General features: G+C 39.9%; 3 protein-coding genes across 3 annotated transcripts; 2 read left to right on the top strand and 1 right to left on the bottom strand.

Moving 5' to 3' along the window:
- The first annotated feature begins 1,997 nt into the window (after positions 1–1,997).
- LOC131241060 (uncharacterized) lies at positions 1,998–4,322 on the top strand. The gene is made up of 2 exons (XM_058239690.1): positions 1,998–2,314; positions 3,755–4,322. The coding sequence occupies exons 1-2, from the start codon at positions 2,003–2,005 to the stop codon at positions 4,055–4,057; spliced, it is 615 nt and encodes a 204-aa protein (XP_058095673.1). The 5' UTR covers positions 1,998–2,002; the 3' UTR covers positions 4,058–4,322.
- Positions 4,323–8,075: 3,753 nt separating this feature from the next.
- LOC131239143 (GDSL esterase/lipase At5g45910-like) lies at positions 8,076–16,562 on the top strand. The gene is made up of 5 exons (XM_058236700.1): positions 8,076–8,379; positions 14,069–14,284; positions 14,382–14,530; positions 14,837–15,110; positions 16,124–16,562. Exons 1-5 carry the CDS (start codon positions 8,115–8,117, stop codon positions 16,348–16,350), a joined length of 1,131 nt encoding a protein of 376 aa, XP_058092683.1. The 5' UTR covers positions 8,076–8,114; the 3' UTR covers positions 16,351–16,562.
- Positions 16,563–17,878: 1,316 nt separating this feature from the next.
- LOC131241056 (phospholipase A1-II 1-like) lies at positions 17,879–23,157 on the bottom strand. The gene is made up of 2 exons (XM_058239685.1): positions 22,418–23,157; positions 17,879–18,768 (listed from the first exon to the last, which is right to left on the bottom strand). The coding sequence occupies exons 1-2, from the start codon at positions 23,018–23,020 to the stop codon at positions 18,157–18,159; spliced, it is 1,215 nt and encodes a 404-aa protein (XP_058095668.1). The 5' UTR covers positions 23,021–23,157; the 3' UTR covers positions 17,879–18,156.
- Between the last annotated feature and the right edge of the window lie 1,014 nt (positions 23,158–24,171).

Raw genomic sequence — 24,171 nt, 5'->3', positions numbered from 1 at the left:
GGTAAAGGGCTTAAGTGGACCACAAAGTGGGGATTTAACATCCACCATTACAAACTTCTTGGGAGCTGGATAAGTTTTGGTTCAAATATCACATATTTTTTTTCCACTTCATCCAAGTCTACATGACCTTATGAATAGGCTAGATGGTAAAAAAAAAAAAAATCACAAAGTTGCAGTGCAAAGTGACGGGGTTCACTTATACAAATTGACGGCCGAATTTGCGAGATTCCATCAGATTGACGGTCGAATTTTCTGTTTATTTCCATTTTTACTATTTTTAGTAAGTTTTGGTTTGATTGTAACTTTTCATTAGTTGGGCTATAGGCGATGTGTCCAACATGAAAAGTGTTTAGAAAAATTAGGAGAATAACGTGGTTAAGCCACATAGGACACTTACTATAAATAGTAAATTTACTATTTATAGTGAGTTATGAATTTTAGGGAGTTTTAGCTATAGTTTAATTCCTAAACTTCTTCAAGTCTTGGTATCCATATTTAAAGGGATGTAGACTCGTTTATTTGATCTATTAATTATCAACAAATTTATTTTTAGAATTGTTTATAGTTTCTATCTTTCCTCGTGGATTCGAGAAGTCTCTGTGAGGAGTCCAGTGAAGCTCCGTGGATTCAGAGTAGTTATCCTTGAGGAAGACGGTGATTGACCTCATCACAATGATCCCTTCTGGGTATGATGTCCCATCCCACCTGCAACCAAGCTGGGTTGGACAAAATAAGGAAAAGACCCATGATTGAGTATCTTATCATGTGGAAGTGTGTTTATCCATGAAATTAACAGTAATTAGCACCATACCTCCAATTCAAATATAATTAAATGCCTCCTGTGGAAGTGCATTTCATCCATGAAAATTTTACCACTAATCAGCAATATCTGTAAAATTCATGCAGGATGCAATCAGGGCTAGCTTGGCATCTTCTTTTATTCCTGCATTTGAGCAGGCATGCAAAGCAATGTTTGAGCAAGTTGATCCTGCATTTCAGAAGACGATGGTTGAACAGACTAATGCTGCACAAAAAAATCAACCTGATTTGATTTCCAATCGACTTGGGTCCATGTGAGGATTTATATAGGTCTTTACTTGACTCTACTCGATATTTAATAGTTAAATTAATAATATTTTATGTTTCTATAAACACTTAAAATGGTTATGTATAGTTAAAATATAACATGTTTCTGAAATAAACAGATGTGGAGCTTATGCTTTCCAGTCTGACAGCGGTTGCACCTTCGAAACTCGGTTTGAGTCGTTGCGAGCTGCGTTGAGTCGACCTAGTCAGCAATTCAGTGAATGCCGTTGGGTCAAGACTGAGTCGCACTTAGAATCCAGTTTCTTAATGACTCAGCGTGAAATCCAGTCGAGTGGCCCCACAACTAACTTTTGAGTCAATGCATGGAGTTTTTAGAACTATGGTCTTCATTTGGGGCAACCATTAAGCCCTTGTTTACATCCGTTCTTCATTAGGGGTAGACATTAAGCACTTGTTTGCACCTGTTATAGATTATTCACCAGTAGTATTCAGGATGGAATCCCTTCTTGGTGTTGTTCGTGGATGGTGTAATGCTGGTCAATGAGACCAGCTTACTCACAAGTACCAGTTGGAGGTTTGGAGGTAGGCTTCAGTGTCTAGAGGTTCAAGATTTAGCAAAACCAAGACTGTGATAGAACAATAAGAATTATAAGATAGAAATTTGAAGGAAGGATTTAGCATCTGGAGATTTAAGATCGAGCAAAACTAAGACATTGTGATGATATCTTATGATGGAAAATGGGTTCACTTGAAAGGGGTTGGAAGCGTACCAGTTAAAAGAGCTCAATCCACCTTTGATTGCTTTAAATTGCTAAGAACTTTATTTAAATGGATAATCTTTTGTATTTTCCAAAGTTCCATGTAAGTAACTATATATATATATATATATATAGCCTAGTTTACGGTCCTCCTTAAATTACATTGGAACCAAGGCATAATTCCTATTGGCCAATATATGGTCCTTACTAATTCAACTCAAATAACTGTATTAAGGTTTTCATATCAGAAAAAAGAGAATGGAAACCAAATAAGATTCAATCACACTCAATTACTAAAATTCAGGATCTTCTACACATCTGAATGCCAAAAATGCGAAACTGTGTATTGTGTACCATCCTATAAGTTGCTGGCTGGACTTGTATGTGTTGTAGATTCAGAAAATGAAGAGCCATCCATGTTTCTTGTCTGTGCTGTAGATTCAACTTCAAAGACTCCTATGCCAACTCACATTACCACTAGCACCATTGATCTTGTCCTCTTTTGGTGGGTAAGATTCTGTCCCTGTCATTTCATTTACCCCTTCTTCCGGAAAACTTAATCCTCTGGTTATCAATCTTGTGAGATCCAGGGCTCAGTGTCCCCTCAGTATTGGGAATTACCTTCCTCTCCTTTAGCTTAATGAATTATCATCATCCTTCCAAAAAAATTTAAAAAAAAAAAGAAAAATAAAAAAAGATTCTGTACCTGTCATTAATCTCTAACGAAAGAACTTTTTATTTTTCTTTCTGAGAATTAGTGAAGGGTTTTTCATAGTAAGACAACTAGTACAAAATAGGGAAAGAGTTGCCATTACAGAGCAGATCATCAACATGTGCTGTGGCTGAGGTATTGGCCATGACATTACCTTTTCCTTTTCATTTGGGTAAACTAAATGTTCAGCCTATAAATGGTAAATCTTCTCAAACATAACAGATGGCGGCCAAGGCTTCAATTGGTTGTGGGAAGACGTTTCATTTCTAGAATCACTCCTTTTCAATGGGCATTTACCCCCACCTCCAAGAAATCCCCCATTCTCATTGGCCCGGATAACATCAAAAAATTGAGCATTTATCATCATTCACCTCCAAGGACTCCATGTGCAAACAATCAAAATTCACTCCAACCATGATGAGCTTCCATATTTAAGATTCTCCTTCATTTTCTTCAGAATAAATCATGATCCTTGTTAGCAATACTCAAGTTTAAAATCCTTATTTTAATTTAATTTTATTTTTTTAAGCGTAAATTGACTAAATGTTTAAAACTCTGTATTTTTAGCAAGATAGGCATTAATAAATAAATATTTGGACAAACCAAATTAAAACTCCATATTTTAAAGAAGATGGGCAGATAGTGAAGATTTCAGAAGAAACAGATCAATTTGTATGGGGAATACTTCCAAAGGAAGGATTTAACAGAGGCAAAAGATAATATTAACCCACTATTCGATTACCTTTATAATAATTGCTTATACATTTAGAAATTTTAACCGTTTTAATTGAAATATTCACCCTTAACCTAATTTTAAATATAACAAACCCATATGCATATATAGCTGGCTTTTTGTTTTTTTTTTTTTTTAATTTATTTTTTTTTTTGTTTTTTTTTCCATTTTATTGAATTGGAACCATGTTAAACCCAAACTTTTCATTCTCCGTATTTCTGGGTTTTTGCTTTCTTTCTTCTACCAAACTTTGACTAAAATTTTAATGATAGAGACCTATTTAAACCTGAACATTTCCCCCTACTATTCTTTTGACGTCTTGTGTTTGCTAAATATGGTCTTGAGTAACTAAGCATAGCCCATGCTAGATGGAGCCACCTCATAGAATTCGTGTATAATGAGGTCTTGTTTTATCATATAAAAATTGTTAGCGCCTCTCAAAACTCCTGTCGGGGAGAAAAATCAATGTTCTATTGTTATCTGCCTATCCTACTCATTCTTCAGATTGATTTGCAAGCGATTCTATCAGTTCTTCCTCTTCCTCTGAGTCAAGGAGTCCTGCTATCCCTTCTCCAACAGCTAGCATGCGATATTGGAAACAATACCTCCCAGAAGCTAGATTGGATGGTAGACATTGTTGTTGCTATAGATCCAGTGGACCCAACAATTGCGGCGCACAGGCGGCCAATATTTGAACAGGTTCATCAGATATTGGACCACCAGCGGGTGCTCCCGACCACCACCACAGCTGAAAGAAGCAGCATCCCCCTCATAATGTGTGCAATCAATTCAGTATTGAAGACCTGAAAATGACATTTCTCTTTCTCATTTGTACACAAACTGTTCAGGCCTTTTGGCTGTTGCAGAAGGACGTACAGAAAACAAGGAAGAGGGTGTGTGTGTGTGTAAAGAATAGGAGAGTTTGACAAAAGTTGGGGCTCGTTTGGCACCTTTTTAATTGGAATGCATTGGGATCCAATTCACGATTACAATGGAATCCATGTGAATTAGAATCCTTTGTTGAATTTGGCAGCTTGTAATTGGAATGCGCTTTAATCCCAAAAAAAAATTGTATTTAGATGTCCGTCATGAATGTGTTAGAACTCTTTAGTATATTCATAGGAACCTTAATTTGATTAGTTAAATCTGCTTTAATATCGCAAATTAGTGTATATATATGATGTTTGACAGAATGATCGTAGTAAGCCTATTGAAATATATATTTTCACCTAAAATGAGGAAATTCCGAGCCTCTAGTAGGCCGAAAACCTAGGGATCACAAACGAGTGACTTGTCAATGTTTTTTAACTGTGCATTTAAATTACCTATGTCTGGACAGTTTCGATCATTCAATTGGTGTGATTTAAGTGATGCAATTGCTGAATGAATTGTTTCAGGGTATAATTAGCATGCCAAGTGTATGGATTATTAGTAGCCTAATAACACCTTTGTTACTCGTGCAACTCTCTTACTTTTAAAAGAGGGACATGATAGCCATTTCACACCAATTAGCTTGAATTCACGACAAAATAAAATGATCTCAAAACACTCCAAAATATGTGTTTTCATTTACCTTTGAATCCAAGGCAGTAAAAACACCATTTTGGTGCATTTACCTCCAATTGCCTCTAATAACACCCAATTCTAGGGTGCTTAACAGGCTATGAGTATTATTCCTCTCTTTTTACTCTGAAAAACTCTCTAGATTGGAATGCCTTTAATGAAAGAATACCTCCTTTTATGAAAAGAGAGGGATGGGGAGGGATGGAGAGGATATGTGAGGAGTTTGAATGAAGTAGGGTTTATCCTTATTACATTCGATCTATCCTATTTCAAACCTCTTCTCTTTGAATTTAAAATTCAAAATTTTAAGTTTGACAGAAAATTGAAAGGCGGATATCGGAGAGTAAATTACGTGGGACCGACCCACTAGTGGTTACAAGAGTGGGCCCAATAGGCCTATATCCTGAATTCAGGTTTTGATGACCCACCATTTAGAACTTTTCACATGCACTAGTTGAAAATAAAATTTCCACAATGAGGGTAAACAAACAAGACATACTTAGAACGTACATGTGCCATAGAAATCAATCTATCATCATCAATATAAAACCATATAAAATAAAAACCAAAGAAATCTATCACCAACCACGTTACCTATCTTTATATCACATTAAACAATGCATGAGTGGAAACAAATTAAAACATAAAAAATTCGGATTCGCCATAGGAAGAATCCTGAAAATCTCCTATTAGTCTACATGCATATAGGCAATTCAAAAACAGCATCCAATGTTCCCCATTTAATAGTCTGCATTAGAAAGAAAAAAAAAAAAAAAAAAAAAGATATACAACAGGCATTGGAGGCAGATCATAAATAATCTGTAAAAAATAAAAATTAAAAATTAAAATACCTGTGAAGTGGGGTGGATCTTCGATGGATGAATAGAAGAAATAGTAGAAATCGACTATCGGCTGCCCGGTGGAAAATGGGCGAGAGGGATTGTGAGAGATTGGGGAAAGAGGGCCTCCGATCGTCAAAAGGAAAAACCCCTCTTTTTCTTCCGCTTTGATGAGAACCATCTGTAAAAGGAAGGAATTTGAAATTAGAAACGAGAGAAGAAGAAATCTCTGAAAAATCTCCGGAACCGGAAATGGAAAGTGCCGTTAGTGGTGCCATTGCCGTTAGGGAAGACGGCGGAGAGAGATTTTCGTTTTTTCTTTTTTCTTTTTTTTAAATATGAAATGGAAACAGATGGGCTAGTCCTACGTGGCAGGAGCGGTGAGGTGGACCAATGAGATTGCGGGAGGCAGAGGATCCGGACTCAAATGTAAACTAATGATGGCACTGCCATGTTCCAATTCCAGCAAGTGTTAACTTATGGGACCCACCCATGCTCTTGGTCTCCGTGGTAGTTCCATCTCGCCAACTACTACCCGATCCGAATCTCTAAGAACAGTAGCGTGATTCGTGAAGAAGCTGATATTAGATTTGGCTTTTTATAATGGGCTAGGTGTTTTCTAAACCACGCAATTATACAGGGGAGTTTATCTACATGCGTTTGGGATGCCAGTCATCCATCAGGTGGGTCCCACTGTGTAGATGCCCCTGCCAGTCATCCATGGGTGAAGATAGTAAGAAACTAACAATGACCAAATATTCAATGCTGTTAGAAACAAAAGGATGACTCGGGAAAGCTTGTCTCTCTCCATCCATTTGATTTGTAAACTGTAGCTCAACTGACCAGCATACAGGACCCATTTTTTGTTGAGCTCATCTGAATGGTGGGACTCATCTGATTGACAGCTTGGATCTTGCAGGTGCGTGCTACTTTAGCACATCGGTGGAGTACACATGAACCTCTTGAACACCCGCGTAGGCCCAGCAGAGCTCTTTGGGCTCACTACCTGGTGTTATTGATACCATTAAATTTATTTATTTATTTTACTAAATGTTATCAACTCATCCACTCCGCATGTAGACTATTGTATGTAAATCAAGGCCATCCAAATTACGGGACCTAGTGTAGATAGGTAAATCACGCTGCCTAGCTGAATGAAGCTGTCCAACTGGTACAGTCAAATGGACGGCTGAATAGTCATTTTCGGAGTCCAAATTTAGATGCAAAATTAGATGAGTGGATAAACAGATACATCACCTCGCCCTCACAGATTTTACCTTTTGTGGCTGCCTATTGGTCAACATCTTAAATCTACAAATCATCTGGTCTGTCGATGACAAGTACAATGCTATCGTAAAAATTCAAAATTTTTCATATTGGTTGTTGGATAAGTGTTGTGCTCAATGCCATCATAAGAGGTTCGATGCCATCAAAGGTTGTTCGATGACATCAAAGTACTATTCGATGCCATCCAAAAAATCAGAATTTTTTCATGTTTACTCGGTGGAACATATTGGCGTTATGTTCAATGACATCAACAGTCTATTGATGCCATCGAAGTCCCATCGAAGGTGCTATCAAACTATTGCACAGAATTATGTAGAGTTGCATATTTGGGGGATTTGTTTCCTATTTCGATTGTGATTATCATAGAGGTTATGTATATGGGTGTAATCGGGAAGAGGTGGTATCTCAGAACTTTCTAATTCATTCCTAGGGTTTTTAAGGACTTGTAAGAGGAGATTCGACGCTTTTTTGAATTAAATATTATCTTTCTCTTGTAATTTATGCTTTCATAGTGCATTATTGTTACTTTGTGCCGTTTTTTTTTTTTTTTTTTTTTTTTTTTTTATATCTTTCTCCTTTTCCAAAAGTGTTTTTCCATGTTAAATTCGAAGTCTCAGCGATTGGGCTTGATTGTACGATCCAAATACTTTGCTTAATTTATCTGTGCTTCTAAAGTCGTCCAACAGATCAACACTCATTTGGACCACACCAAATAGCATTAAATGCAAGAGTCATCCATGGCGTGGTCCACTTGAGCATTGGATCTACCTCGTTTCTGGGTTCATATCTTAAAATGATCAGGAAAAAGGGTTGGACAGCAGATACATCAGAGTGCCCATTCTACTTATAGCTTGAGGTAAATCTCAGTTACGTGCACAAACGAAGTCAATGAAAGCTTTGCCACTGGCATTAATCAATGGTTGGCTGGAGGGATTTATAGCACCTTCGTCTTCAGTTTGTACAACCATGGCTATAGCTCTCAAATCCAAAACGTTAATTCGATGGGACCCACCGTGGATGTCTCGTGTAACATGGATCGGCGTTGGGTGATTAGTTAAGAGTCAACGTGTTTATGTATCTATAAATGAAGGTCCACGCAAGCATTCAAAGCTCCAACAGCCCTTTAGAGTCATATATGTCGCAGAAGTAGAGCTTCCACCTCCTAATCAAATTCAATGGCTTCTGCTAAATCTCCTCTTTCTATAAAGATTCTTCTCTTCTTCCACCTCCTTTGCATTTTCTGCTTCCTACAGACACATTCCATCTCCGGTTCTTATGCATCGATTTTCAGCTTCGGCAACTCCCTGGCGGACACCGGAAACTTCCTCCTCACTGGCGCAGTCCGATTCCCGTTCATTGGTAGGCTCCCCTATGGTGAGACCTACTTTCACTACCCAACGGGCCGTTGTTCTGATGGGCGTTTGATCGTCGACTTCATTGGTATCATTCTCTTTTATTCCATGCTCTTTTTCCTAAATTGGTTTTTTTTTTTTTCAGAAAGGTGTGAGCATACCATATGTGACTTTATTGATATGAAAATTTTGATATACAATTATTCGAGTGGGCAACATAAAAAAAGGTGGGCCTTACCTATCTTATAATCCACAAGGAAAACTGAAAATTTACAAAAGGATTCAAAGCGCAGCATAGACAATTTGGTTGGTAGGTTTGAGAACTCAATTTCTAGTAGTATTTTTCTCATGCAGTTTATAGAAAGCATCGAGTCTTCTGTAATTTAGGGTGTTTTCTAACACTTCAGGAATTAATATTTTTTTGAGAAATATTTCTTCCTGGACTCCAAAACATCGCTAGAATTCTCTCTTGAGAAATGGGTGTCCAAAATTAGATCTTTCTCACTCAGCACACACCTAGGAGCTATGGGACGCACATGGTGGATGGTCCAAGCTCATGTGGGCCCAGCCTTTAGTAGTAGCTAAATAAAAAAGAAGAATGGTTTCGATCCATGGATAAAACTTTTTTGTCATAAAGAACACTAATTCGACTGCTAGGGTCATCGTATCAAAGTGATTCCTGAGAGGAAAGGGGAATCATAAGTGATGTTCATATGCTGGACAACCCATATCCATGGTTAGATGATTCCATAAATGATCTTGATCATTCATTTTCTTGGCCATTGATCACACGGCTAAGATCATCAAATCAAGATTTCCTTAAGACGAAGCAAGAAAGAAAAGGTGGGCCAGAAAATGGATGATATATATATATATATATATATATATATATAAACTATGCCTTCTATTTTTGACCATTGATTGGATGGCTAAAGATAACCAAAGGTCTGATCGGAGGCAGAAATGATCTGCACCATCAAAACTATAAAACAGTCGTATCTCGCAAATTGGGATGATTTTTTCCACATATCATATATAATTTTGGGGTAGAGAAACTACTTTAGCCAACCAACCCAGCTATGTGGGTTACCCCACCGGATTTACAAGATCCCATCAAATTGATGGTCAAAAGTCCTCTTTATTTTCATTTTTACAATAAATAGTAAGTTTTAGTTGGAGTATAACTTTTGATCCTTTGAGTTGTAAGAGTCATTCCTAACATGAAAATGGCTTAGAAAAGTTAGGAGAATAACATGGTTAGGCCAATTTGGACACTTAATATTTTTGGCCGGAAACCATGAAGCCGAATAGGAATGGAGATGGTCTAAAACCGTCTATAAATAGTAAGTTTACTATTTATAGTAAGACACGTTTTTAGGGTGTTTGAGTTGCAGTTTGAGTCTAAAACTCCATTCTAGGTTTGAGTTCATTTTATTATTTAAAGGGTTGTAATTTCAATTTTATCATTAATCAATTTATTTTAAATTTATTAGAAATTATTTCTATTTTTATCCCTCGTGGGTTCGAGCAAGGAAGCTCTATGAGGAGTCCAGAGAGCTCCGTAGATTCGGAGTAGTTATTCTGTAAGGAAGACGGTGATCGACCTCATCACATCCCTCCCTGCGTCACATATTGAAGCAATTCTTGAAAGAGATGACAAAACGAGAGGTGGAGCCCACAATATCTATGGTCTAAATCTATTATTAGATGACCTCTTTTCTTAAATGTTCTAGATTGTTCATTTTATTGGGAATTGATAGAATGGCTAAGATCATCAAATCAAGGTGATTCATGAGTCCGACAAGTATATTTAATACAGGGCTTGTAAGATGACTAGTCCATATCCATGTTGAAACAATTTGTCATAAATGATATGGACTATTAATGTTGTTGGCTATCTAACATTTTTAATCAATTAGGAAGCTACTAAATCTTTTCTTTCAAAGTATTTCAAATAAAACCTTATACCACTCCTTTGAGAAGACGATAATGAGAAATGAGTTTCTTCACTTCTGTTGTGACTCAAGATCATGCACATGTTACAACCCACTAAACCCCACATGATGATCTTGGGAAACTATACTACTTTTTCTTCTATGTGAAAATTAATATGATTAACAATATAAAATATTTAATTGATGAAAATTACTTCTAATACAAACAAGCAAATTATCAAACATGTATAATGTAAGAGACATTAAAAATTTTCACATGAAAAATCCTCCCATGTAAAAGGAAAAACAACGGGACCTAATTCGGCATAAAATCTATTATAATCAAAATAATAGAAATATAATCATCAAGAGCCCTCCCATTGATATTCCAACCACATCACTTAAAAGTGCATTACAAGTAACTTAAAAAAAAGTAATTTCTTACCAACTAGAGATTGTAGAAAGTCTCCAACACAACCTTTGGAGAAGATAATTAAAGAAACATTTTTTTTCTCTTATAAAAAACCCTCTCTCCTCTTTTCTTTCTCATATTTTTCTCTAAAAAAGAAAACCCTCCATGTTGCTACAAAAATCTTTCTATTTTCTCTTATTTTACTTGTTGGGCTAAAAAAATCAAAATACCTCTCACACATGTAGCAAAAGAAACACTAATTAAGCCACACATATAAGAATAAAAGACTGCTTATGCCCACACATGTGAGTCCCACCTCCACATGAGGAGGGACCCCAAACAGATGAGTGCTCTGATAATGAGAACCAGCCATGTCATGGATTGTATGCCATACATGATGAGACCCCTATAAAAGAGTTTCACTGAAAGGATGATGTGATCAACACATCCGTAGATAAATTTAGAAAAATGAAAAGGTCACTTGGGATAAATCTCATTCAACACTAAAGACTCAAGGTTAAGATAGATTATGGGGGAATACCTTACATATGGTGGTAACAATAATATGAACGGTTCTCACAGGACTATGTCATGATGTGGGCCCAATTGGAGGCAACACAGCCTAGAGTGCCGATAAAAGCAAAAGGAACGCTTATCTAAAACATTTGACCGGAAAGTCACTAACCGCAACCATAGTTAGCAACCATCTAATTTCGATGTGCGTGGCACGCATGTACAAGATCTAAACCATTAATTTTTGGGCCATTTGGCCCTACCGTGGATTGTGTATAACCGAGAAAGTCACATTAGTCGAGTAATCGGAACCGTTGGATGGATGACTTTTTGAGGATTGGTAAGTGTCGAAGAAGTCCCACCACTGCTAAGCATCCAACCGGTAGACTAAAAATAATAATATAGCATCATGTAACGAGTACAGTCTTGGCATATGGCCTATCCATGGTAGGACCCAACAGATGAACAGTTTGGATCTGGCACTTGTATGCTGTATTACCAAGATTCATTGCTTGATATCATATAACTTAGAGATTAGGGTTTTGCACCATATCCTAGGCATGCCTGTTGAACAGAGACCATCCAAACCTACCAAACGATGGGCTGTCTTGCATGGTCAACGGTTCTTAATTCTTTATTGAATGAGGCCGGTCCTGATGAGACTATCAAATGAGAAACTTATTTTACAATTTTGTGTGGGCCACATTGTGATGTAACGTGATGTGGTTGATCACTGTCTTCCTCAGGAATAATTGATCGCAGGGAGAGACATGATGAGGTAGATCACTTCTTTCCTGGGGATAACTACTCTGAATCCCTAAATCGGGGGAAGCTTCTGGACTTCTCACATAGCTTCCTTAAATTTGTTGGGGATAAAAAAATATAAATAATTTCTAATAAATTAGAAATAAATTGATTGTCCTCCACATGAGGAGGGACCCCAAACAGATGAGTGCTCTGATAATGAGAACCAGCCATGTCATGGATTGTATGCCATACATGATGAGACCCCTATAAAAGAGTTTCACTGAAAGGATGATGTGATCAACACATCCGTAGATAAATTTAGAAAAATGAAAAGGTCACTTGGGATAAATCTCATTCAACACTAAAGACTCAAGGTTAAGATAGATTATGGGGGAATACCTTACATATGGTGGTAACAATAATATGAACGGTTCTCACAGGACTATGTCATGATGTGGGCCCAATTGGAGGCAACACAGCCTAGAGTGCCGATAAAAGCAAAAGGAACGCTTATCTAAAACATTTGACCGGAAAGTCACTAACCGCAACCATAGTTAGCAACCATCTAATTTCGATGTGCGTGGCACGCATGTACAAGATCTAAACCATTAATTTTTGGGCCATTTGGCCCTACCGTGGATTGTGTATAACCGAGAAAGTCACATTAGTCGAGTAATCGGAACCGTTGGATGGATGACTTTTTGAGGATTGGTAAGTGTCGAAGAAGTCCCACCACTGCTAAGCATCCAACCGGTAGACTAAAAATAATAATATAGCATCATGTAACGAGTACAGTCTTGGCATATGGCCTATCCATGGTAGGACCCAACAGATGAACAGTTTGGATCTGGCACTTGTATGCTGTATTACCAAGATTCATTGCTTGATATCATATAACTTAGAGATTAGGGTTTTGCACCATATCCTAGGCATGCCTGTTGAACAGAGACCATCCAAACCTACCAAACGATGGGCTGTCTTGCATGGTCAACGGTTCTTAATTCTTTATTGAATGAGGCCGGTCCTGATGAGACTATCAAATGAGAAACTTATTTTACAATTTTGTGTGGGCCACATTGTGATGTAACGTGATGTGGTTGATCACTGTCTTCCTCAGGAATAATTGATCGCAGGGAGAGACATGATGAGGTAGATCACTTCTTTCCTGGGGATAACTACTCTGAATCCCTAAATCGGGGGAAGCTTCTGGACTTCTCACATAGCTTCCTTAAATTTGTTGGGGATAAAAAAATATAAATAATTTCTAATAAATTAGAAATAAATTGATTGTGATAAAAACGAAATTACGGTCATTTAAATAATGAATTTAAGCATATGAGTGGATTTTAGACTCAAACTCCCTAAAAAGTGACTTACTATAAATAGTATATTTACTATTTATATACTATCAATATTTCTACTAGGTTTCATGGTTTTGGGCCAAAAATAGTAAGCGTTCAATTTGGTCTAACATGTCATTTTCTTAATTTTTCTAAGCCATTTTCACATTGAGCACACTCCTAAAATTCAAAGTATCAAAAGTTATAATCAAATTAATACTTATCATTTATAGTAAAAATAAAAATAAAATAGACTTTTGACCGTGGATCTAATGGAATCTCATAAATCCGGCATGGGCAACATGGCATAGTGGATTGTTTGGATAAAGCAGCTTCTCCCACCCAAAATCACATATGATATGTTAAAAAAATCATTTCAATTTGCAAGATACATTGTTTTAAGGTTCTGACAGTCCAGATCACTTTCACCTCCGATGAGGCCTTCTTTGGTCCATCTTCGCCATGAAAGTGTCCTCGGCTTTATGTACATCATGTATAGCCCACATCCACTCCATCCATAAGTTGCGGTTATCCAAGTTCACCCTTGCTCTAAAGTCGGGATGACCCACAACACAGGTGGGTCACCCCACGAGGAACAGTTGGGATGGGCACGACTACCATTAAAATCTTTCAGATTTGTGTTTGGCCCACCATGTTCCAGATATGCCATCTAATCCATTCATAAGATGCACATGAATCCAGCATCAAGTGTCGATCGAAGACTTCTTCTTTTCTTTTCTTTTTGTTTGAAAGAGAGGAACTGGGAAATTATTTGTCTGCAAATCTGAGAGAGAAAATGCTAATGAACTATGTTGAATGCCATGAATCCAGCGGATGCATATGGTCTCCCAAAGCTGCTTCCATATCTTTCTCCGCATGCAGATTTCCGGCAAGGGGTGAACTTCGCAGTCGCGGGAGCTACGGCACTCGATCCCATCTTCTTCCAAGAAAGAAATCTTACTAGTGCAATGTGGACTAACATTTCTCTAAGTATTCAGCTCGGCTGGTTCGACCACTTGAAACCTTCCCTTTGTTACTCAACGGAAGGTTTGTAGAGATTTTCCTATTATTCTTACTCTTCTTCATCTCTCCTCAATCTAAATCTCATTCTCATGAATCTCAAATTTTTTTTTTCTTTTTATAGATTGCACTGATTACTTTGGTAAATCTCTTTTTCTCATGGGAGAAATCGGTGGAAATGATTACAACTATGCGTTATTGCAAGGAACGAGCATTGAAGAAGTTCAAACCTTCGTGCCTAAAGTTGTCGAAGCCATCGAATCAGCTACCAGTGTAAGAACTGAATAAAAGACTTAAGTGGGACAATGTGAAGCACCCACAGTAGAATCTCAATATGGTTGAATCTTGGCATAGTTTTGATCTTTGGTCAGGCAGTGATGGAAAGTTTGTCCCTCATGATCCTACCCTCTTAAAGACTAAGTGGGCCACACTTAACATTGCTATTTTATCTTGATCCACTGATTGGAATGTTTCACGCATGGTCATTTTCATCTTGTTTTTAGTTCATTAGGGTCACATAATCACATTGATTGGATGAGTATGACACGACTAATCAGACGATGGCTAACGATTTTCCAGAGATTGATTGAGCAAGGCGCGGTGGATCTTGTGGTGCCCGGGAATCTACCGATCGGATGCTCCACGATTTATCTGACATTCTTTTTGAGCCCCAACAAGGCAGATTACGACCAATACGGATGCATAAAAACCCTGAACCGTTTCTCTGAGTACCACAACACACTACTTCAACACTCTTTGGAGAAGTTAAGGCAAAAATACCCACGAACTAAAATCATCTACGCTGATTACTACGGTGCAGCCATGCGGTTTTTTCGCTTCCCTCTGCAATTCGGTTAGCTTCCCTTTCTTCTCTACACTGCCTCAATTTCACCATGGAATTCAAAAATCATGACGATCCAACACTCAGGTGGGCCCAACTTGACTAGAATCGCTCTAGTCAACCTGACAAGCTGCCAAATCTTGTACAAGTCTTCAACGTGTATTCATGGGAATTCCTATCGGAATGTCTTCTTACTTGACCTTTTAAAAATCTTCATTACCTTGTGCTTTTATTAGTCAAGATCAGCCTTTGAACAAATCTTTATCTAACAGCCGTTGGATGAAGTGTCCAATGGGACACAGTTAGGGCTGTCAACGGGCCGTGTTTGGACTGGTCCGAGATCTGTCCAAACCCGGCCTTCAAAGTAAAACTTACAACTGAGGTCGGTCTAGGCATGTGAGGGGCCAAAACAAACAGGCCCAAGGTCAGCCCATGATGATTATCCATAGTCAACCTGACAAGCTGCCAAATCTTGTACAAGTCTTCAACGTGTATTCATGGGAATTCCTATCGGAATGTCTTCTTACTTGACCTTTTAAAAATCTTCATTACCTTGTGATATGTCATTGAAGCCTTTACATGGGCCGGGCTACATACAGCCACCGGCCCGTAATAAAGGAGCTTAAAATCAAAATGGGCCGAGCAGGCCCATTTAAAACTCTAGCTATGGTAGCTGGTCCGAGATCTGTCCAAACCCGGCCTTCAAAGTAAAACTTACAACTGAGGTCGGTCTAGGCATGTGAGGGGCCAAAACAAACAGGCCCAAGGTCAGCCCATGATGATTATCCATAGCCAGAGCCAGAGCCCAAGCTCCGCCACCCTCTTTTGTGTAAGATCTGGGTTGTTCTTAGGTATACCCAACCATGCATGATACTGAAATATGTCATTGAAGCCTTTACATGGGCCGGGCTACATACAGCCACCGGCCCGTAATAAAGGAGCTTAAAATCAAAATGGGCCGAGCAGGCCCATTTAAAACTCTAGCTATGGTAGCATGTCTAATCCTCACCTTTAACTGTTTGCAGGATTCAGCAGTGGGGCCTTATCGGCTTGTTGCGGAGGGGGTGGGCCATACAATTTCAACAATTCAGCACCATGTGGTTCTGCTGGTTCATCGGTGTGCAGTGATCCGTCAACATACGTGAATTGGGATGGCATCCATTTAACTGATGCCGCTTATCGAGCCATTGCCACCGGTTTGGTGTATGGGCCCTACTCTACTCCACCAATGGCGTCCCCTCATCTCAGCTGATTACAACGGATGGAAGGAGAGTGGGATGTTATTGCTTTTTAGTGTTCTGTTCCAATAATGAATAAACTGGTTGATTTCTGTATTAACATTTTATCTAATATCTAATGCTGTATTTGTATATGTGTCACACATTCACGAGATCCAGACCTCTCATCTGTTGGACTGTCACAGGGATGGTTCACACCTCAAATCACAACGGTTTGATGAACCTAGCCAGCAAATGGGGAATTCTGGTCATGGAACAAGTGATCAGATTGGATTTTCAGAAACAAAGCACGGTGTGAGTCCTATCTCATGGGACGAACCACTTCGCTGACACCCCCCAATTGAGGTGAAGGCGAATTGGGTACTGCCCTCGGTAGGAACTAGCTAGAGATGGACGGTCCTGTTAAGGGGTCTGTGGGGCCCACTGGGATGTATATGCTTTTTCAGCTTGATTAGAGCATTCTGTGGATCCTCTACTTGCCACAAACAGAAAAAAAAATATGTTTTCTTGCATTGTGATTGGTCCACATCATCACTGCCCTGCCCTTATCAACATTAAATATAATTTGTGATGATGTGGCCTAATCACATTATACTTTTCCCTCTTTGTGGCCAATAGAGGATCCGAATTCAAAAGAACTTGTCATCTTGGCACACGTAAATTTGACAGGTCAAGAATTCCCTTGATGGCTGTGTGGTGCAGCACATTCCGGAGTGAGAGAAGAAAACCCGGACGTGTGAACTTCAGTAGTGGCAATATCATGATGTATGTATCAGATTCACATGGTCCCTCCATTTTTCCATGTCATTTTAGGGCATGGGACAAAAAAAATGAGACAGATATAAATCTCAAGTGGGCCACACAACAGGAAACATTGGGAATTGAATGCCTATTGCTGAAAACTTTTTGGGGACATAGAAGGTTGTGATTGATCAAGCTGATATTTGTGCTTTCCCTTCATCCAGGTCTATATAACCTTATGAATAGGTTAGATGAAAATATATATATATATATATATATATATATGTCGGTGAACCTTAGAAAGGTTTCAACTGTAGTCATTCAATTCCCACTGTTTTGTGTGGTGTGATTCACTTGAGCTTTATATGTGCCTAATTTTTGGGCTCATGATCTAGAATAAATTGAAAAAATTGATGGATAGTGTGGATCTAACAGGTAAATCGTAGTGGGGTAGAAAAGTTCACTCATTAAAAGTTGTAGAGTGGGAGAGAAAACCGGTGCGTTTTATGAGCTACGTCAGCACCGATGACATAACCAATGAGTAGCCACATCATGCAATTTACGCCACTCACCTATGCCTTCAACACAGACCATCCGGAATTGAGAGGAAGAAATCCGGAGAATATAGAGTTGATTTTAGGATATTTTGCTAGGCGAGTATGTACTCTGCACATTTGCAACCGGTTGCAACTGATCTCTACGTAAATGTATGAGAATGGATGGGTTAAGGTAAAACGAATGATTTAGTAAATACAACCTTTAAAAGGAATTTTATAGTAAAACTAATATCTGAGAGTAATGTGCAGTCGTCTAACAATCTAAACCATCTAAAAATGGTGTACGAGATCACAATACAAAAGCTACCAATAAGGTGTAAAAGTGGCAGGACGAGAACAGGTGGACAAGATACCCACTCTTGCACTAATATTGCAACTCCTTTTATCTCCTTTTTATTTGATTTTTTTTTTTTTTCCCTTTAACAAACAGCAAAACAAATACTCGTAACTCCTTTTATCTTCTTTTCTTCTTTTTCATTTGAATTTTCCCATCTAAAGTAATCTAACGGTATCATTTAAGATTCAAACGTCCACACCATCTTCCTCATGGTCCACTAAATGCCATGACCCATCATCAGATTGCACCATGCCCTTATTTTTCTCAATCCACCAAGAAGTGGGCACAAGATACTCATCCTTCAATGCATCAATCCCTTTATTCACAAGCGCAATATCACGTTTCACTTCAAGATTAAAACCTCCTTTACTCCCTTGTGTCCCTGCAACCCCATGCAAATAAGCCTCCAAGTTATGCCAGCTCGACGCATTGCCCAGGCTCTTCAAGTAGTCCGATTTTCGGGTGTCGATCTGCAGCTCAATACCGATGTCGGTGTAACCCAACAATGGGTAGTTGGGAACGATGTCAGGCGCGTTCCTGATGCGTAGCAGCCGTAGATCTTGCATTGCGGAGAAGGCACGCTTGAAGTTTAAGTCTCCGACTCGAGGGCTTGCGAACACGATTGCAGTCACTGGGAAGGGCTTGTCAGGGAAATCGTTGGCCTTGTTGTAGCCGTTTGCAACAATGTCCGCCGCGTTGAGAGTGCTGAGGGCTGCACCCAAGCTGTGGCCTGTTATGGTTATGCTGATTTCTTCGTTCTTGAACTCTTCCACGAGTCTTGTTACCTCGCTCAGGACCTGCAATGATCAACCACTCCCTTTGTTCTTACCACAGCTACACAGTGGTTTCTCATTAAGTGGACCCCAGCACGAATCTTAAATGGACCAAAAATCAGGACGGCTCAGTGGCCTGCGATCTACATTCAATGCACAGGAATTGCATGCTTGATTCCTGGATCAGGAATCGAAGACTGAAATATTGGAGGTCCACTTATCAGCTGGGAGACAAGTGCCCCAATTGTAGGTTGAATGTTTCTTTTTTTCTTTTTCCTTTTTGAAACCATTCATTTTACTTATGCACGAGCGGCCCACCTAATGAGTGGTCAAAACTGATTTTTGGAGCAGAGAATGCTGGAAGGATAGCTTTGGACCCCATCTGATGGATGTCCTGGATCGCGTAGTGGACTTTCAATCACTGGACTTTGATGCAACTGTCGCAGGAAGTTCCTGTGCTCAGACGCTAGGTGGGCCCCACCGTGATGTTTGTTAGAAATCCACCCCATCCATCTGTTTTTCCAGATCATTGTAGGTCATGATCATGAGGCAGATTCAAAACTGAAGAGGGCCCCGCGACAGGAAATGTGGGTAAGGAAATGCCTACCGTTTAAGCCTCCCTGGGGTCCACTGTGATGTTTATATGCCATCTATACCGTTCATAAGCTCATTACTACTGGGATGAACTGAAAACACAAAAATATTAGCCTAGTGCATTTTTCAGCGTGAACGTTCAATCCTCCCTTTTTCCTGCGTGCGGCCCACTTGAGTTTTCGATCTGGCTCATTTTTATACTAATGTCTTAATGTGATCTCGAAAAACGGATCAACGGGGTGGATTTCCCACAAACTTCACGGGTGGGCCGCACCTATACTGTGACAGGGAAGCGACTTGGGGATCCACCGCCTGACAGTGGGGCCCACCGTGATGTGTGTGCGTTACATCCATGCCGTCCATCCGTTCTGAAAGCACATTTAGGGCATGATCCTAAAAATGAAGCCGATGCAATTCTCAGGTGGACCATACCATAGGAAATAGTAGTGATTGACAATTAAAAGTTTCTTGTGGGCCAGACAAAGTTTCCAATCAATATGATACTTATGTGGTCCCCTCTTCCAGGTCTTTGTGACCTTATTAACCGGTTGGATGGAAAATAGACATTCCGGTGGCCCCCACGAAGTTTTTGATGGTTGGTATTCAATCACCACTGTTTACTTTGGTGTGGTCCACTGAGATTTTAATCTGCTTAATTTTTTAGTTCATGACATAAAATGATCTATGAAAACGGATGGACGGCTTGGATTTAAATAAAATACATCTCGTGTGCCCACACTCAGGGATCCATCGAAGCCGCGTCCCTACCAGACCTTGTCGCAGACAACCCGTGTCCAGACGGGGAAGTCATGTTTCGGAATTACAGTCCCAAAAAAAATAAAGTCAAGTACTCCATATTCGCTTGTGGGTTGCTAATTGCTATTTGCTTCATGTTCATGAGTGGAATTCAAAAGCCGTACACGGCCCGTGCAACAAAGATGCACGCGGGGTCTAATTTTGTTGAGGAAGCGGTTGCATGACATCTACCTCATCTATCGTCTACGCCAGTATTTTTTTTTTTTTAGAGCACACAACCTGTATGTATATTGTTTAGGTAGCTCATGTTAGATGTGATCTCCAAAATAGATCGACACAGAACTCACGGGGAACAGCGGACATCTGTGCGTGCACCATTGAAACCTTCCTGGCTCACCCTGATTTCGTTTGTATGCCATCTAACCTTTTCATAAGGTGAGTCCCCCCAAGATGAATATCATCCTGATCCTAAACTTGTGTGGCTTTAAGAAATTCAGTTGTAGGCGTCTCATCTCCTGTTTATCCTATGGTGTGGCTCACCTAAGTACTGGATCCTCCTGATTTTTATTGTCACGTTATAAAATGATTGGGCTCAAATGATTAGATGGAGTAGATATGTCACATACATTACAGTGAGCCCCAAAGATCATTTTGTTGCGGCTCCCTACAGCAGTTCGCGTTGGACGTATAGATGCAGACATGGCACATGTCAGCAAGATACGTGGGCGTTAGTGTGATCTAAGAACGGTTAATAGTTGACATGGGCACACCGGCTGCAGGGTGGTCTCATCCAGATTTTTGTTCGAGTTCGTTTTGCCTACGTTGCATGTGTCGTCCATTGGGGCCCACAAGCAGAGATAGCATTCTAGTGGAGACCGTCCATCTTCTTGTGCTACCATAAATGAGCGAAGATGAGGCATTGAAGTGATCTTTTCAACGTCATACATGCCGCTACACATCGTGATGATCAAGAAGATGGACCGTTCAGATCGTGAGACCATCACTACATGTGGGCACCAAGGGGCGACATATGCTGGCGATCCACAGTTGGCCTGTACACCCCGGTAGGAACTGGCTTCCAACTGTTAGTACAAAGATAAGCTCCACCATTGTTTCATGATCTCCCAGGTGGAAAGATTGTAGCGGTTCATCCAGTGTACTACAAATAGACGGTTAGGATAAAAGATACAGCATAGCTTTTATTGGATCTTTTTATCTGGAATACTTCCAGGGCATCCCATGTTCATGTCATGATCATAAAATCAACGGTAACCATAAGTGGACCTCACAGCTTTCTGGACACCTGATGCATCGGAACCAATGATTCTTCATTGCTTTTGTCACGCGAACTTGACAAAAAGAGAACTTGATTCCGACTAAGGAATGAGTAATGCTTTTGAAAAAAAAGAGAACTTCATTCATCCAGTGTACTACAAATAGACGGTTAGATTACTTAATTCCGACATAGGAATGAGTAATGCTTTTGAAAAAAAAGAGAACTTCATTGACACGCCATGGAATTCCATAATGCGCATAAGGAAACACCTTGACCCCACATGTGGGATGTGGCACATGCGCATGGCGATTTGGACTGTTGATCTGGTTGGCCATCATGTGGTGAGCTAAAGTCCAAAAGGCAAGGCAATAGGACGATGGTAGCCATCCAGCTGATGGTGGCATACTAATCACATATAACCCAAAATCAAGTGAAGAATGATGAACGGACAGGATTTTCTTCTCTCCAATTAGGCTATAGTCCATCCATATGTTGACCCAACAGATCAACCATCCAGATCATCCGGTAGACGTCTGCAACATGCATGGCGGGGACCAGTGTTGGTAGAACTTATATGAAGCGTGCATCGTAATAAATTTCGTATGTATGTTTCAAAACTAGCTTAAAACGAGGGACGAGCTCTTGTGGTAGGTGCTATGTCCATATCAACAGAAAAGTGCTAGAAATGCTCACGAGCTCTGGTCCTAAGGGCCAACATGTCATGTTAGCACGACATCGCACTCGTCCAAAAGGTTGGACCTTCCTTGAAGATTCAAGCTCAACCACTCATAAGGTAGACCACACCATAGAAAACAATGTCAATTGATCCAAAGTACAGTCGTGGTCCTCCTGATGAGAGGATTGGGGTGACTTTTCCTTTGGACAGGTTGGGATCGTAGTAACATGAAACATTGGCACATTCAAGATAGTTGGACCATAACCTACCAGTCCAACTAGTTGTATGTGAACATTTTTCTACTAAATACGTAAAATACTGTATGGGCTGTAGATCACGTCCCATCGGAAAAGACAGTGGTCGAAACTCACCTGATCTCTGGCACTGGCTTTATTGAACGGTGATCGTGGATCTTCCGAGGTGTAGATAGAGAACCAGCCCTGGTGCACTTTCGGATCAGTAGCAACATCCCCAGAAGAAGCTTTACCCAATAACTTGGAGGCAGAAACAAAAGAGAAATCAAGATCATTCACCCATTCCAATGCCTGGACTGTCCCACGCCACGCGATTACAATGTCCCTCCTCCCTAGGGCCACCTTGCCTTCATCAGTGGCTACAGCGACGTACCCTATCCAGTTCGATTCTCGGCTCCATGCCTCCCTCGATAAGGACTTTATGATGAATGCATCTGGAACGTTGATCTTAGACGTTGCATACAAGAACTTGGTTACCTTGTATTTGTATGGATTTCCGTTCACTAAGCCCACCTTAGTGAAGAAGTCTGCCCGCCCATACCGGCTGCTTCCAGCGTACTTTGATGCTTTCTCCATGTTGAAGGCATCATAGGCAGCTTGGGTCAGCTCACCGTAGTGAATGATGCTTTGCCTTAGATGGATGTCGAGAGGATCAAGGAGGTTCTTCCAGTTGTCACGCCCGTTTATCTCCCGCCATCGCCTCGAAATGCTGCCCAGCATTCTTCACAGCTGAAATCAGACGTATGTATGTGGAAAATGTTGTATGTTACACCTTTAGCACTCGTTACAGCCGTACATCTATCTATTTATAAATGCCCAAGCTATCAAAACGAGTTTGGTTGTATAACATTCTCATCGATTGCTAAAACTATATATATCAAAGGGGGGGAGTTGTTTGATGCCCTGGCTACACGTAAAGATTGATACTCAGGACCCAGAATGAGTGCGGATAGTCTGCGTCGAAGGCTCTGGAAAATTCAGTGCGGTCGCTTCTCATTGATCCACGTCATCGCCGATGACGCCATCTTACAAAACACGCGGATTTCGCTTTACCAATCCGAATTGCGGACTACACAACCCAAAATTTACCGTGTGAAACTTGACTACTCCCACCGTAATTTATGTATTAGATCCACATCATCCATTAATTTTTTCAGATTATTCTAGAGCATGAACCTCAAAATGAGGCACATCCAAAGCTGCCACACCACAGGCTTGGAGAGGTTTTCAACTGTAGTCATCAAATCCCCACTGTTTTTTGTAGTGTAGCCCACTTGAGCCCTGTTGGTCTCATGCCTTAAAACGTATGGCAAAATGGATGGACGGTGAGGATCTAATATATACCTACATCATGATGGCCTATGGAAGTTCCACGTGTCAACACTTCTTTTCTTCTCTTGCAAGCAACTAATTTCTTGAAGCGTGAAATTTAAGTGTGCACCCCCACACCCTCACGACCGTAGTGGTATATCACCACCTATGCATACTAACCCTTGACCGGGTGTTGAAATTCTTGAGAGTCTGCCACCAGAGCAAGATCCATTTAAGTGTGCCTTGTGATGATATATTGCTTAGATTCACACCGCTTATCCATTTTTCAGATTATTTTAGGATGTGAGCCTAAAAACAAAAAAAAATTCAAATTTCAAATGAGCCACAGAACAAGAAACATTAGGAATTAATGCAAACGGTAGTAATTGGTGCTACCAATGAAAACTTTTTGAGGCCAAAAGGCTCTAATCGAGTTGATACTTGTATATTACATTTGTCCATATATAGGTAACCTTACGAACAGATTATAAGCCTCACTGTTGGCCCTAGGAAGGTTTCAAAGACAATTTGTTTGATCCCCATTGCTTTTTGTGGTGTGT

This window comes from Magnolia sinica, chromosome 3 (assembly GCF_029962835.1).
Source record: "Magnolia sinica isolate HGM2019 chromosome 3, MsV1, whole genome shotgun sequence".
Taxonomy (NCBI): Eukaryota; Viridiplantae; Streptophyta; class Magnoliopsida; order Magnoliales; family Magnoliaceae; genus Magnolia; species Magnolia sinica.
The sequence above is the reverse complement of the archived record's forward strand: the minus strand, read 5'-3'. Positions and strand labels throughout refer to the sequence as shown.